General features: G+C 47.8%; 1 protein-coding gene across 1 annotated transcript; it reads left to right on the top strand.

Moving 5' to 3' along the window:
* Positions 1–3638: 3638 nt before the first annotated feature.
* On the top strand, positions 3639–16836 carry LOC122376802 (inositol-trisphosphate 3-kinase A-like). Its single transcript, XM_043356751.1, has 7 exons — positions 3639–3769; positions 10389–10510; positions 12905–13054; positions 13384–13466; positions 13878–14046; positions 14560–14631; positions 15051–16836. The coding sequence occupies exons 2-7, from the start codon at positions 10466–10468 to the stop codon at positions 15258–15260; spliced, it is 729 nt and encodes a 242-aa protein (XP_043212686.1). The 5' UTR covers positions 3639–3769; positions 10389–10465; the 3' UTR covers positions 15261–16836.
* The last annotated feature ends 355 nt before the right edge of the window (positions 16837–17191 follow it).

The following is a 17191-nucleotide window of genomic DNA, read 5'->3' as shown; positions in this document are numbered from 1 at the left end:
AGCTCATTTCAAAGGTGGACTATTTCCTTTAATGTTTACAGCCCCTGAACAATTACCATTGCAAAGGTCACCGGGGTCCATTGAAACGGCCTGTGGCCCTGTTTCAACTCACCCTCAGAGAAGCGTTTCAATTGACCCCATCCGCTCCCGCCATCTCGCACGCGCCGTAAAGCATATGCCAAACGAGCTGGAGGGACGGCATCATGCTGAATGAAGGGCCAAGCAGGGGCGGATCCAAGGGGGGGTCACATGGGTCATGGCCCCCCCCCCTTGAGGCCCGGGGGCCCAAAGACCTGCCAGGGGCACCACCGGCCTATCAGGGGTATCACAGTCCTGACAGGGGCACCACAGGACCGCCAGGGGCATCACAGGCCTAGCAGGGACACCACGGGCCTGGTGCCCCTGGGCCCTGACAGGACTGTAACGCCCCTGACAAGCCTGAAGTGTCCCCGGCAGGCACGTGGTGCCCCTGACAGGCCGGTGGTGCCCCTGGCAGGCCTGTGGTGTCCATGGCAGGCCTGTGGTGCCCTTGCTAGGCCTCTGGTGCCCCTGACAGGCTTGTAATGCCCCTGGAAGGACTGTGGTGCCCCTGGGCCCTGACAAGCCTGAGGTGCCCCTGACAGGCCAGTGGTGCCCTTGCTCGGCCTGTGGTGCCCCTGGCAGGCCTCTGGTGCCCCTGACAGGCTTGCGGTGCACTTGGAAGGACTGTGGTGTCCCTGGGCCCTGACAAGCCTTAGGTGCCCCTGACAGGCCCGTGGTGCCCTTGTTAGGCCTGTGGTGCCCCTGGCAGGCCTCTGGTGCCCTTGCTAGGCCGCTGGTGCCCCTGGCAGGCCTCTGGTGCTCTTGCTAGGCCGCTGGTACCCCTGCGCCCGGAGAGGACTGGTGCCCCTGAAAAGTCTGAAGTGCCCCTCGGCAGGCCCGTGGTGCCCCTGACAGGCCCAAGGTGCCCCTGCGAGGCCGGTGGTGCCCCTGGCAGACCTCTGGTGCCCCTGGCAGGTCTGTGGTGCCCCTGGCAGGTCTGTGGCTCCCCTGGCAGACCTGTGTTGACTGGTGCCCCTGCTAGGTCGCTGGTGCCCCTCACAGACCTGTGGTGCCCCTGGGCCTTGACAAGCCTGAGATCCCTGGCTATGACAGGCTCGTGGTGCCCCTGATAGACCAGTGGTGCCCTTGCTAGGCCTGTAGTGCCCCTGGCAGGCCTCTGGTGCCCCTGCTACCCCTGCGCCCGGAGAGGACTATGGTGCCCCTGAAAAGCCTGAAGTGCCTCTCGACAGGCCCGTGGTGCCCCTCCTGACAGGCCCAAGTTACCCCTGCGAGATCGGTGGTGCTCCTGGCAGGCCTCTGGTGCCCCTGGCAGGTCTGTGGTGCCCCTGGCAGGCCTGTGTTGACTGGTGCCCCTGCTAGGCCGCTGGTGCCCCTCACAGGCCTGCGGTGCCCCTGGAAGGACTGTGGTGCCCCTGCCCCTAGGGGTGCTCATGGGCCCAACAGGCCCGTTGTGCCCCTGACAGGCCTGTCGTGTATACTTGCTAGACCTGTGGTGCCCCTGCTTCCTGGCAGGCCTGTGGTGCCCCTGGCGGGTCTGTGGCGCCCCTACAAGGCCGTAGTTGCCCGTGACAGGTTTGTGGTGTCCCTGGAAGGACTTTGGTGCCCCTGACAAGCCTGAAGTGTCAAGGACAGACCCTTTATACGCCAGGGTCAAGTTCGTCGGACTGACAACGATTTGCTTACCTGATAACGTTCCTGGTAAGTACTCACTACTCAGCGTCCACAACATATATACACATAGCACATTCATATATACTTGCTTACAATTGGTAAATGTGGTTGTGGCTAAGAGTTAAGATACTGACTGAAAAAAAAAATAAAAAGAAAAAAAACTGAAAATGGGGGCCCCACCAAAATGAAGTGGACGAAATCCGTTGAGTTTTTAATTTTGGGTATAGGTAGGGGCACCACTTCGATTCATGACCCTCCCCTTGGAGTTTTCCTGGATCCGCCCCTGGGGCCAAATAAGGTGTTATTCCGGAGCCAGGAGTTCTTCTTTCAGCAAACAAAGGTATATGAGATATCACAAAATATTCATAAGAACGATTTCTCCCAAACGCCCCTCAAAAACACAAAAACAAATGTCAAATCAAAATTACCGTCCGTTTGCCGCCCAAACGCCGTTGACAAAGGAAGTGGTCGAGCGCGGATGCGCAGTGGTGTCGGCAACGCCATATGTTGCATACTGTTGAAAATAAAGCCATGTTTCATCTGACCCCGTGTTTCAACTGGCCCCGCTCTCCCCTATCCTAAAAAGGTGTCAATCAAAGCATGATCTTCGTTTTCATAGCATTATCTTCGTTATTGTGAGGAACTTTGCCACGTATTCAATTGTTCAACCATTGACGCCACCGTCGTTCAGTCTCCATCACACCGTCATACCGTCACCGTCATACCGTCACCGTCATACCGTCACCGTCATACCTTTACCGTCATACCGTCATCGTCATACCGTCACCGTCAATACCGTCACCGTCACCGTCATACAGTAACCATCACAGCGTCGCCGTCACCGTAATACAATAACCGTCAACAGCGTAACCGTCATACAGCAACCGTCACAACGTCACTGTCACAACGTCACCGTCACTGTCAGATACTATCGGCTCCCGGGCCGCGGGCACTCGCCGGTCGCTGCCGGTGGCGGCCGGCCGTCCTTTGGACCAGCTGCACCGATCCCCTGACGTCAGAGACCTGTGTACTCGGCACACACGGCAGCGGGCCATGACGTCAGCAGCAGCTCAAATGGTGTCGCCGCGCCGCCGCGCTGGGGGACGGGCTGACTCAGCTGGCGGGGGGGGGGGGCAGTGGTATAGGCGGATGTGGAGGGGAGCTAGGGAGAGATAAGGGAGAACGGGAGGCGCGATTGTTGAAGAGGAGAGAGTGAGGTGTGATAGAGCAATAATGCAGTCTTTCATGGCTGAACATGGGTGTTTTAGTGGCACAGGACGCTGACAAATGAACCCAAATGACCTAACCCAACTATAAAGGGTACCGACAATTAGGTACTGTGTGGTTTTCTATAACGGATGGCCCGAGAGGATATTTTGAGCGATATTCGGCAGTGATCAGTGAAAGTCTACTTGCAGACCAGGCGGATCTTTTGAACTGAATTTATTAAATTAGTAAACACGAAATCACTCCAGAATACATTGAACCGAAGTAGACATTGTATTTACCACCATTCTACAAATGTTCGCCTTTTCATTCCAGATCATACTGTTACCCTGAATGTAGTTGGACTTGAAAATAGTCGATCTCAAAGCTGTGTGGTGCAGAATATACCTGTATTTCAGCGCACGTGTGTCCTTGTCATATACAAATATGCTCTTAGGCCGCTTTTAAACCATTCATTTCCATAAATGGACGGTATTGAAGTAATTATAAGACGCTTTTCATTCCACAGCCACATATGTACTAAAAGAAATTGGCCAATTAACAGGATATCTTGCGCTCGCCTCGCGTTGCGCTGGCCTACAATCTGCATATACCTCTGAAGAACGATGTACAGAGGTCTATGGTAGGCATTAGAAATCATACTATTTGCCAATGAATGGGGAATGTACTGTGGAAAACTGTTCTCTTTGCGAGATACGAATCTAACATTCCCTTGTTTCATTTCAGCCGTCACAATGGCGAAAGGTGAAAGGCGTGGTGCAGTGGACTCCGTTCGTACAAACCTACAAGAAACAGAAGTACCTCTGGGTTCAGCTGGCCGGACACCAAGGTATGACGTCAATAAGCTATCGAGACGTGATCAATTCACCAGACTAATGAGCGTATTGTATAGCTGCACAGGCAAGACGGGTGTAATTAGTGAAAGATGTTATCGGCCAATATTTCAGACAGTCTCCATTGCGAGCTCTATTTTATGTGAGCCGTAGAGCCAAAATTAGCTACTGCACGATATGCCTTCTTGTAAGTACGGTATTGCATCATCTCATCTGGTTATCCGTGATTGAATGTATGGCGATTCGGGGCACATGTACGGCCGTGCGTGCGGTCACGGTAGGTATCCGCCGCATGGCCGGCGCTCAGTGGCGCATGTGTGCTCAAGGTTTTACGATCACGGACTGCGCAGTGCTCGCTGCTCACGGACAGTGGCAGTAAAGCCGTGAGCGGGCACGCAGCTGGCGGTGTCGTGACGGGGTGTGGTCGACCTCCGGTGGATTGGAGGTAGTTCTGCCGACTGCCTCGGCGGGCCGTTTGATATCATCTGGCTCTGAGTCATTTGGCATTTTTCAGCCCCGCTTTAGCGTCACGGTGTTATCAAAGAAGCGGTGCCGGCGAAATGACAGTTATCAAGCCCTAGGATGACTTGTGAACGAGTTAGATGTCTCCGGCTTCTCTACACATATGATTCATCGTGCCAAGCTTGAGCAGATTTGGGCGCGTTGTTCGTTTATATTCACAGAACAGATAACATTCACGTTGTTTAGGGGCTGTGGGGATGTCCAATGTCCTCCATTTCAGGGCTTTAACCTTTCTCTCAGTAGTCATTTGCCACCAATAAGACCACAGGCTCACTGGCGTGAGTTGTGGCTGCAAGCTCCTGCCTATTTTGTTTGATGTGGCCTTGATAATCACTGGTGGGTTATCGCAAGAAAATAAAAGAACATTAGATAGTTATAATATTTTCTCAATGTATTATAAATAGCCTTTCTTGCAGAATATCATTTATATACTTCCTCCGCACTTTTACCTTCCAAATAATAAGCTTCCAATAACAACCATGTGGTACCTCATAGGCTCATACTATTAATTTAACAAACGGTTTCCGCTGTATCATTAAATCTGACGGAGTGTGCTGCTTACGGTAATGACATCGGACGTCACCCAATTATCTTGTCTGGTACTTCTGACGTAGATAGTTCTTCTTTCCACCGTAGTGGGGGAACGTTGACTGACGTCAATTGAGCCCAAGTAACTGTTTATTCGTGCCTTATCCGCTACACCATCCTGCTGTGACACGACGATGTTTAGCTCTTTAGTGGCGACAACCGTTAGGTATATACATAGCTCGAAAATACGTAGTTGGTGCCAAATATGCTCAAAATGTCCGATCATATTTGTGATGCTTCCGTTAATGCTTTCCTTAACCCGCGCCCCGTTGGGCTCTGCCGAGCAACGCGCCCCGTTGGGGGGGGGGGGGCATTTTGGCCCCCCCCTAAGATCTCGAGAACCACGCAACGTAGCGACAAGCGGCAAACGGTGTTGGATAGCCCTATCAGGGAACTACCTTGTGACCCAATTTTATTGACCTAGGTCAAACCGATGACGTCACAGGTCAGGTCAAAGGTCCAATTTTCACCGTTTACAGGCATTTCAAGAAATGCGTTGTAAAATCGAGTAAAATGCATTTCATTGAAAATCATCGATGGGGAAATGTTCTTCAAACACATATTTTGCTATTTGAGGTCACTGATACCAGGTCAGGTCACTGAGGTCAGGTCACTGGGGGGTCACAATATGAAAGTGACGTGTGATACATGTTTTATGGTCCATTTTACATGACAAATGCGATTATGTGGGTCAGGCAGCCTTTGGGACCAGCTTAGGTCACGTTTTGGTCAAGGTCAGGTCAAGATCAGGTCAAGGTCAGGTCAAATAAGGTCAAATTTCAAAGTTGATATTTTTGCATAAAATGGGTATCGAATCGATGCAGCTCGTCACGGGGAGTTCAATGGTGGTCTTTTTTTGCCGTACGAGGTCTAGAATCGCTAAAAATTGAGTTCAAAAATTTGACGTCATCATTTTTGAACAGTTTTTTTCGCTATAACTTGGCCAAAAAACGAGATATCGATCAGAAATTTGGTATGTATATAGAAGAGCGCAGGGACTATCACATATATTCCGGTTTTTTTCGAAATTCGGAAAAATTTTGGATTGATTTTAGTTTTTCTAAAAAAATCAATTTTTTGAAATTTTTTGGGTCAAAAACCCAAAATTTTGAAAATCCGAGATAGCAGTTTTGTAGCGCCGCTTTTTGTCTATTAGACCTTATAAAGAACTTTGAAATTGCTTGATAACTGTAGATTTGGTGAGCGTTTCAAGATTGCATGTTTTTTGCTCATTTTTGCTCGAACATGACCTCAGTTTGACCTCAATAACTCCTGACCTAAGGTGACCTAAGACTTGAAATTTAGTGTGAAGGTGTCAAATTGATGCCCGGAAAGGTACTGAAAATTTGGCGGCGCTGCGCGCCGCCGTTTTCTTGCTATTCAGGAAAAGCTACAGGGGGGGGGGGGGGGCAAATTGCCCCCCCCCCCCAACGGGGCGAGGGTTAAAAAAGCAAATAGCAAATCCATAGCTAATTAACTTTATCATAATGAGATGTCTCCCCATAGTCCTCTTGGTCGCTCCACTCCTCTCATCTATAGGTATGTACCAATCTCTCTCCTTGCCACTCGTTTCCAAATCCGTCTCTCCCTAATCAGGCGTCCTCCCACCAGCCCGGTCAGGTTAATGGCTCTCCGTCTGACGCCGAGTCGATATCATCTGATACACGTCTGCTGTGACACTGTGCAATAGATGGCGTCCGCTAATCCATGATTCCATCGTCGCAGAGGCGCCATGTTTCGCCCCCGCGCCGTCCGAAAAAGGTGCGCCAGGAACGTCGAGTAGCATTTAAGGCGAGATGTGAATTCGTGCTGGGAAAGGGAAGGACTATGTATATGAAGGGATATTGCGGCCATATGATGGGTTGATGGTGCAGGGCATATTGGAGAGGCTGTGCCTCAGACAGAGGGTTGGGGGAGATAGGGGGGACTTGGGGCAGGGGGTACAGAAGGTGCAAACTGCAGTGATAGCCTGGTATCATGCAGGTGCTGGTCGCTATGTATGCAGGGCTGTTCTGATTAGTATGTTGGAGTTGCAGCTGATAGTATATCGGTGGCATAGGCGGACCCAGCCAGATGGTTTCAGGGAGCAGCGGGAAAGTCGTGCCCGTCGTTCATTTTTTACCGGTGTACGATATTGCTTCATATATCCTTAATTATTTCACACAACTTTTACTTTAGACATATATAAGGACCCCGCTTAACCACTCCCCAAGTGGATCTGCAAGTATTTTCTAATGTTAGCAGATATCAAGATTATGTTCTTCCTGAAAAAAGACAAGTTTAATGACTCGGAAACCGTTCGGTCACCACTCTTCGTGTGACCGAACTGGTTGCAGTGCTACACAGTTGCCATCATATCAATGACTCTTGGAGGCGTAAACTACACTCGAACTTATGCTGTTTTTGTTTGCCACAAATCTTTGCAACTCATGCCATTCCAAAGTTGTTTTCGATTGTCTTCATATTCAAAAACAAATTGAACCAAAATATAGCTCCGTCTCATTGTCGTCCGTAAACTGGGACTACTAATTCTACGAGCATAGCTGAAGAATTGCGATATGTAGCACCCAATCGTTGACCCAATCAAATTTGTATATGTTTTCCTCTGTGGTGCTCTGCTCTGGCTGCGATGGATCGATGTGAACTCCGAGCTGGCCCTGACCCCGGCCAACCCCGGCCGATTACTCAAATACCAGTCCGATGAAGTCAGTTCGAAATCGACCGACTAGCCCGCTCCGCCCCACCCCCGCCCTGCCCCCGAGCCCAGCCGGCCGAGGTGGTCTGGTAAATATTTTTGTCGGGCCGTCAATCAGCGTATGATGGCACGTCACAGCCCAGACGGGGAAAATCGAGACGCTTTTCTGACGGCCGACCAGGAAAACACGTGCAGCGGCGTTGCATGCGCTACCCGGCTTGTTGGCAGCGCGGCAGTAGCGAGCGATGGCGGGCCGGGGAAGTCCGACTTTTGTGTCGGCCTGCGGATGGGAGATAGTTGGAGAATGTCGCGGAACAATGGCGGATCCAGTCGAGACATGGGGAAGGTCTTGTGTTCACACCTAAAACGTTAAAACGAGTTTACTTTTGTCAACACTTTTTCGCAAGAAATTGCTCTTTTTTGAGTTTCTACAAAAAACGCAAATTTTGAATAGGTACGTATACCTTTTTATACAGAGGTCTATGATAGGTACTATAGCACAGTTTATGTAGGTATGCATGCTTTAACCCTCGCCCTGGCAGGGGGGGGGGTCGATGCGACCCCCCCCTAAGGTTTTTCGAAGATAGCGTAAAAACGGCGGCGCGCAGCGCCGCCAAATTTGGCACAGCCTATGGGGCAACCTTTTTACATATGACCTGAAAATTTCAGGTCCGAGTGACCTAAGGTCAGGTCACCAGGTCAGAAAAACCGGTACAAGGCCATGGTCAAATTTCAATTTTCTTTTATCACCTGTCCAACTCACAGTTTTGGACTGATTTCCTTCAAACTTTCAGGATGTGCTAAGTTCACCGAGTTGTATAACATATAGTTCGGGTTTTTTTAGGTCACTGACCTGAGGTCATTTAGAGGTCATTACGTCGTAATGTTAAGCCTATGGGAAAATACTAAATTCGGAAAATACTGGAGATATCCGCTTCATTCCAACACTTTGGTGCTTTGAAACCACAGTACTTAACAGCAGGTCACTTGGTGCTTCTTTGTTTGGTGTACTTATACATGGGTCAGGTCAAATGAGGTCAACTGAGGTCAAATGACGTTTATGCCAATAACTTGGCACACAATGACGCTAGAGCTTAAAAAATGGTATCATTGTGTTCCTGGTGATCAGCCGAATCGAATGATATGCGATATGATGCAATTTGGTTAACTTGAACTTAATTTATAAATTTAAATTTACCTACTTAAAATTTAAGAAAAACTTTAAGTACACTTAAGCAAGCTAACAAGTATATCATTCGACGCGCCTTGACGTGCTGAGTTCACTGGTGCTTTTCTTTTGCTCTATCTTAATTAGATCTAAAGTTATAAGCGAAAAACTTTTGACCTGTTTTTAGCGAAAATTTTACATTTATACCCCCCAAAACCCCCCTAAATATTGACCTAGAGCAACCAAATTTGCACAGGGGCGAGAACTCCAAGGGGCCCACCTACCTACCAAATTTGGTGTTTCTAGGTGCCATAGGAGCCAATCGCGAGGGGGGGTCGCATCGACCCCCCCCCTGCCAGGCCGTGTTATGAAAAATGCCCTGCCAGGGCGAGGGTTAACCTTTGTTGTCAGTAACCCCTAACTCAAAAGTGTCCTTAATAAGACTCATATATGCTGCATAGCGAAGCACTAACACGGATGTGAGTAATGTAGCAAGTATTAGCTACCAAATCAAATTGAGCGAGCTGTGTTTCTTATAAACAATTTTCAAGAGCAAAGTCCCGGCTTCAACTCTACTGTCGTTCCTGTATGGCTGAACTTTGCGATTGAAGCGTGGCGGAGGCTGGCACTTAACAACACAGTGAATTTGATTTTTGTTTGCAAATGATGTCACGGTGCTAAGATGTTTCCGCTTTGATGTTATGCTACTCGTAGGTGTCAGTTTCTTGAACAGGTGGGATTGTCCATGATGAAAGCGCTGCCACCCAGAATACTGTGATAAGCAGTGTGCGACTCTAAATCCCATCATATGGTACTGATGCTTAGCTCGCTTTACGCAAATATCGTGCTAATCCGATTGGGCTTAAATCGTAATACACGACTTAGCGCGCACTGCGCAATGCGCATGTCTTGTGCGGAATGCGGAAGATGTTACCCAAATGGCAAACAGCTATGCCAGCTTTGTGAATTTCTGTGCCTATGTATACGTAGAGAGTTCAGAGGGGTGATGTTCCTATTTTACTCCAGTCCGCAAGTCACTTTGTGACAAAACGGTAAACTGCGTTGCAGGCTTCATATAAGAAAATGTCAGACAATAAGCATGATGACATAGCATGCATGACCACAGGCCACCTAGTTAATAGTATGCTTGTTAAGATGGTCATGCGTGTTGTTTTCAATAGGTATTCAAATAAATCATAAAAATAAGGAATCACCAAAGGTACAAGTGCCAAATTGCAGAGTGATTCGTTTTGGATGAAAACGGGCGAAAAAGATTGTTACCGTGTTCAGCCATCCAACGCCACTTTTTAGAGACGTGATATGCTTGGTTAGCCTTTTTTCCGTCTGTCAATCCCTGAAACATCTCATTTGTCACTCTGGTGTTATCTTGGCACATTTATAGATGCTGATGAGATAAACAATCGCCACTGAAATGTTTACAGAACAAAACAAACGTCGTCAGACCCCGAGACTGGTGTCTAGACAAAGCTCTTGGTAACAATACCAAGCGAATGAGCATTTCTCTCACCGCCTGTCTTCTACCGCCATTGTCTTTGACACGTGCTATCATTCCACTGTAACAAATGACCGACTCAGCTTCTTGCTCTAATGCAACTCCCAATGACTCTTCTCTGTTCCCCAGGCAATTTCCGAGCTGGAGACGAGGGCACCATTCAGAAGCGGCTCTGTGGTCGAGAACAGGAGTGCCTCAAACAGCTCATGCTGGACCCGCTCAGGCCATACGTACCCGAGTACAGGGGACAGGTATGTATCTAGATTAAATGAGAAATTACATACAGTATTAAAAAAAAACTCGTCCGATATCCATTGTGAACTATTATATTGGAAATTTGGAAAATATTGTTTAGTTGTTTTGTTTTTAATATTCAACAGAATGTAGATTCAAAAGAGAAATAATTTAGAAACTGATTTGAATGAAGTAACGAAATTTCCGGATGTTTTTTTTTATGGCAGCAAGATGAAAATCTCATTGATTGTTCATTATAATAACATTTCCAGATTATTTCCACTAAAGTGAATCGTTAGAAACGAGTGTAGTCAATGCAAAAGCCATACTCGCTGCGGCACGAGTTTCCTACACCAGGAGGCCAGGTTTCGTCTCTCCGCACCTGCCATCTCACACTGCACAGTGCACGCGGCACACCCCCTTCATCCGTTGCAATCAGTGAGAGCAGTGGTGCCCGAGGGCCCGCCGCACGCGGCGGCGCGTCGGCCCCGTGCACCACTCCTCGTTGTAGCGTGAGCCATCAGCGTCACAGGTCAGATTAGCGACTGTTTATCGGCAACGTACCCGCTAATCTGAGCCAAACCCGCCGAGCCAATCACTGGCGCAGCACGGTGTCAATTGCAAGCTGTGCAAAGAATGATGAACGGCCCCCCTGAGCGGACGCTCGCCTGGTCGCGGCAGCCGCTTGTCGCTCGCGGCGGCAAAATCTTGTGACTGGGTGTGCTGTTAGACAGGCAGGACGCCTGCTTGACGAGGAATTCTTGTCGGGATAAAACGGACGAAGAATGTAAATTTGATATTGTGTTGAAACTTTGTAATTCGTTTAGAGGCTGATGTAGGTGATAACAATGTATGTTAGCGGTTACTATGGAGAAAGTGAGAAGTCCCCTCCAAAGGAAACGATTTAGCAAGGTACACATTTCAGGACACTAATAAGTAGGTAAATGAAAAAAAAACGGGCTATCGACAGAGGATGCATACAAATGCCTACACGCTTGAATTGATGACACTTACGGACGTACGGTGCAAAGACAGGCCGCTCAGTGCGCATAAAAAGAAGTAAACAAGCATTAACTTTTCGTTTATCTTACTTCATACAATTAAGCGGAAAATGTTGATGTGTGCGTGTGACTGTGTGTGTTTTCTTTGCTTTTTGCTTTTGAGTGCTTCCCAGCGTTGCAAACAACGGTCAGTGTGCACATTCCTAGAAAATGCAAATATTTAAAATATTTATTTAAATATTTTAAATGCAAATATTTAAAATATTTACATTTTCCAGCAGCATCGTTTATGTATTTCCCATAGTGATCATTGATTAGATATAAACTGCTCTAAAAATGCAAATCGCTTCATGGTCGCAACCCGCTAAGAATGGACAGTCTTTCTGCAGTCCGCAAAAAAAAACATAAACAAGAAATATTGACAATAATTGTATGCCTGATAGTCGTTATCATTATCATTTTGCAGCGCCGGCCATTTTCATTCTCAGCCCGCTTAGATGGTTTAATAACGCTCGTTGACATCCTATATAGATATACCAGATCTGGTGACACGCTCGCTTTATTTGGCGCGAGCTCAGACAATGCCTACCTTTAGTTCAGCCCCGTGACGCAAATGCATATAGATTGCCTTTTGATGTGGCTTTCTTTCTGCAGAAATAGGCACACAATCGCTTTTTAGGACGATGCATGCTCCGTTTATGAGTGATTGAAAACTGGTTATCTATGTCCGAGAAATAGAAAGAACTATACCTCGACCGGCATGCAATGCTGTCGTCAACTGGGGCTCGATTCTGATATTCCGTTCCATCTGCGCAATACAGTTACACTGCAGCATATGGTTTGACGTCAGTATGTTTATTCAAAAACACCGAGACCAGTTATAGGTCCCAGTTTCACCTTTTGTGGCGAATGTTTTTTATTGTTTATTTACCATTCGTGAACAGGTGGCGAGGAGCAGCACGCTCTAAACATGCCGGTTATGTAAGCGCTGGAATTCTATGAAACAAAGCTTGCATATCACGCTGCCTAATAACGTTTATAATAGTTGGCTCTGATTCTGGCAAGCATGGCTCACTCTGTTATCATTGAAGCGTACATTCTTCATTGATGCACTTGCTGTTCTTTGTGCAACGGTGGATTAAATTACGGAAATTGGACGATTTGCACTACCCCTAGACGTTTTTGAAATATTCTACGTTCTAATGAAGTGAAACAAAATTGCGTTTTCTTGCTTTATGCTTTGTTTAGGAATGACTTATTTCAAAGGACAATTGTGGGCTTTGACCGTCCCAGGACTTGCAATGCGTCTACCAATATTCTCACATTTTTTAACCTCCCGTGACTTACAGCGACATCCCACGAATTCCGTGATGCATCGTAACATCCCTTTGACACCGCTGTGACCGGCAGATCGTCACGGAGGACGGTGAAGACTTTCTGCAGCTGCAGGACCTGCTCGGAGAGTTTGAGGAGCCCTGTGTCATGGACTGCAAGATCGGCGTCCGCACCTACCAGGAGGACGAGCTGGCCAAGGCCAAGGAGAAGCCCAAACTCAGAAAGGTACGTCTTACCTTTAGCTCTTCGAAGACTGGCCTCGCTTTTTACATCTCCGACCTAAGTGATTGACATCTTTCGCTCATTTTTATCATATTGTATTGATTTAGGTCATCTCCATGCATTTAACAATACTATTTCATTGTTATGATCCATTAGCTGAGTCAGCTGGCGCATTTTGACGTAAAAGGTAAGACGAATGCACATCGTCTAATTAAGTATATCCAGCGTGCAGTGTCATGCCCTATCTGATATTATTGACAGTTGTTTTGACCACATGATTTGCGTCTACCTGCTGCCATTCAGTTCTCACATGTCCGTCCTTTTGTTTTCAGGACATGTACGATAAGATGATGCTGATCGACAAATCAGCTCCCACCGACGAAGAACATCGACTGAAAGCAGTCACCAAGCCCAGGTGTGTGGTGCTTTCCTGTTCGTGACGGCTTCGATAGAGCGCGTCGATTTTCATGCTCTTTTACATAATCGTAAATGCTTGGCATTTTGTGCGCTTAGGGTGATCAGTGTTCCCCGAAAGTTAAGAATTGGGTAATTATCAGTGGAATCCATGAAAGTGATACAATTGTCCAGTGTTAATTTCTTAACTTGCATAATTAAAGCTGTTGACTGTGGATTGCGACGTTGATGAAGCTCAGTTTGTCATCAGCTAACAGAATTTGCCTCAGATATCGCTATTTCTAATGACCTCATAGGTGAGCCCACTTGGTGAACCCATGGGAACGTGCCTACATTAGGCATAATATATCTTGGAGAACGCTTCCTTTGTTAGTTGTGTGTTCAACTGAAGCTATTTTGTCTGCATTCCCAGATACATGGTGTGGAGGGAAACGATCTCATCCACTGCCACCCTCGGCTTCCGCATCGAGGGCATCCGCAAGAGCGAGGGCTTCTCCAGCAAGGACTTCAAGACGACGCGGAGTCGGCAGCAGGTCAAGGAGGCTGTCACCATGTTCACAGAGGGATACCCTGACGCAGTGGTAAGTCGGAGATGCTCAGGTATTGACGAACTGTCATTTCTTATCTTCCTCAGGAAAATGATAGTAATTCGTATTCGTTTCGGGCTAAACTGAGGTAAAAATTGTTAAAAACCAAATATTTCGGCTTTATTGAGTAGCCTTGTTCACTGGTTTGCTATTTGCTACCAAGTTAATTCAGTGTCTCATTAACTTTGTGCTTAAGTGCGGTAAATCGATACGTTCAGTTTGCTCTACTTGTTTGTTTGCAGTCTCATCCAATGCATGATAATTTATATTTACTTGCTGACAGCCTGTAAAAAAAAAAAATAGAAAACGAAAAAGCTTGTCGCATATCCAAACGATAGTGCCATCCCGACTGGCTTGCCCCGGCTATGAACCAGGTAGTGCGGTATCACTCTTCCCGGAACGTTTATTACCGCTTAGTCCGTTCCGGTGAGCGTTTCGTGCCCGGCCGGCTCTGGGGACTTGTCTCGTGTGGCTGAGCGCATCACCAGCTGGCGCTTTGTGTTCCAGAGTCAGTACCTAGAGAGACTGGAGCGGATACGAGCGGCGCTCAGCGAGTCGCACTTCTTCAAAACGCATGAGGTAATACATCCACCGTGCGGCTAGTCTTTCAACTCGAGATGTTTCATGGAAATGTTTTTTTTTTTTTGTTCTGTTTTGCTGTGTAGCTGAAAGAGGGATTGAGAAGCTTATCTTCCTGTCTTTCTGGAACTGTTTCTGGGGATGCATTGTGTCTCCTTATTTTGTTTAGCTGAAATTGGCTTTGCTGAGACCTGTTGCGAGTTTGCCCACCTTTTGGTACGTTTCTTATCATGATGTTGCATCATCAAGCGCACCGCTGCTGCCCATTATCCCAACTAGTGATTAACATGTCGGCCACAACCGTGGTAGGTACCAAGAACACCAGGGACCCTCCTCTCTTCTTGTAACGCATCACATCCACGCTTCCCCTCTCACAACTGCGACTAGCAGCACTGACGATGCGCTCTTTCCTCTCGCAGTTTATCGGCTCGTCTCTCCTTTTTGTCCACGACGCGTCGCACGCCTCTGTGTGGATGATCGACTTCGCCAAGACGACTCCGCTGCCTCCCGGCGTAAATATCAGTCACGGCGCTCCCTGGAGGCCGGGAAACCACGAGGACGGCTACCTGACCGGCATCACCAGTCTCATGAGCATCCTTCGAGAGATGGATGCCGAGGCTAGTCCCTGAGCAGGACGACCGGGAGCCTTCCGAGCAGTGGAGACATTTGTGAGAGAGATGCCAGCGGAGGCCAGCCCCTGGACGGACAATGGGATGGGATGGATTTTTGAGAGGTATACTTCATTGAAGACAGGTTGCGAGCGTCAACAGCACCAGGAAAAGACAAATGCTAAGATCAAGAGCACTATCAACACCCGGTGATGGCAGTATTAGACAAAAACGGCTTTGTTTCTGATAAAGTCGAAACACGTGACCACGGACTCATGAGATGTTTTCTGGCAATATCAAGGAAGCGTTAAATTTACACAGTCAAAACAGGCGTGAATGGTATGCCTCCAGTGTTGAGACGAGCCCTTTGTTTGTGAAACCTAGATGAATTTCTCCTTTTCTTGTTTTGAAACAACATGACAAAGGACCTGTAACTATTTTTCCTGAGTGCACAAATAACATTTTTATCACTTTGAAGACAAGATCTGGGTGCTGCGCTTGAAGGAAGACAAGTGAAAGTGGAAGACAAGTGGTTTCAACGATATGAAACGTTGTAAATGAGAGGTGGCTTGCTTGCATCTGTTGATTCAAGCTCATGCGCAGGCCAGCTTTGGTGATGTGTTTTATTTTGGTAACAATCCACAATGACATACACTTTTTATCTCCTGATGATGCTAACTAATACATACGCTGGCTTCAGAAAGGGCGATGAGACCTATTTAGACCGATATAATTGTCTCTGTGTGCATTTCGCAGTTTGTTATTCAAATGACAACTGAGTGGAAAATGACTTTCAAGTCTTCTGTGAATTGAGTGCTCAACATCGCCTGCCTTGAAAAAGTCACTCGAATCCTGAACCGGAAATGTCAACTTTCATAAGCGGATACCTTCAAAAGCCAATCGTCCATCTTCAAAAGCCCATTTCGATTGGTCTACGTGACAACCGATATTGTTATCGTGCCTGTGACTTAGCTTTTGATAATGTCAAGACCCACGGCATCCCCAAATCGCCTACAAAGCGTTCTGACGGTACCCATTGGTTCACACGAGTGTCGCCGAAATGTTCGTTGGTGTGTACAGTGATCCTCGGTGGCCTCCTGATTGGCTCAGGGATGACAGCTCTGTATCTGTCGGTCTGTCAACGCCCAACACGGCCCTAAACCTAGCCTGGGGCTGGACAGAGGCAGCTGCTGTCCTGTGTCTCCGCCTCTCTGTGTCTTATCCGCCGCGTGGGCCGGGTGCGGCGCCGTCTGGGCCTTTGGATCTCGTCGCCCGTCGAGTGCCCAGTGGCCGGTGTCTGAAGGTTGGGTGTCGCGGGCCGCTAAGACGGACCCTCGGCGCGCTATGTGATGGTGTAGTGAGCTGCGGGAGGGTGACGTGTGCCGGTTTGTGCCTAGCTGTGTTGGGTTCAGGATGCCGATGCGCACATATTGTGTTTATCGCATAACCTCGGGTACACGCGCGCGATTGTTTGAGCTATGTTTACCTCGCGCAGACAGCGTGTCGACGCCTCCAATGTACAAAGGCATACACGATGCCGCTGTATTGAAGGGAATGTATCAGTCATGTATGGTGCTTATTATAATTTGCAATAGAATATGCTTTTAATTACGACACTTTAAAACTCCTCGATAGCGATATTCTTAATGTCTGTGAGGATGTATCTTCATATCATTTTCAAATCAAGTGATCGTATTTTTAGCGACATACCACTCTTTTTTCCCATTGTTTATGACATTTTTCCATAATGAAGCAGTCCTGTTATGCATTAAGTAATGTATTCAGCTGTATAAAAACTGGTCCAAACGGGACGCGCTCTTTCGAGCTCGGGTATAACAGACCAGCTGACCGGAGCATCTTAACCCTCGCACGACCAGGCCATTTCTCATAACACGAACGACCAGGGGGGGGGTTGTTACGACCCCCCCCCTGGCGTTTCGAAACGGAAGGTC

The sequence above is a fragment of the Amphibalanus amphitrite genome, unplaced genomic scaffold (assembly GCF_019059575.1).
Source record: "Amphibalanus amphitrite isolate SeventyFive unplaced genomic scaffold, NRLGWU_Aamphi_draft 002319F_arrow, whole genome shotgun sequence".
In the NCBI taxonomy this organism is placed as follows: domain Eukaryota; kingdom Metazoa; phylum Arthropoda; class Thecostraca; order Balanomorpha; family Balanidae; genus Amphibalanus; species Amphibalanus amphitrite.
This window is presented reverse-complemented; position numbering and strand designations above follow the sequence as displayed.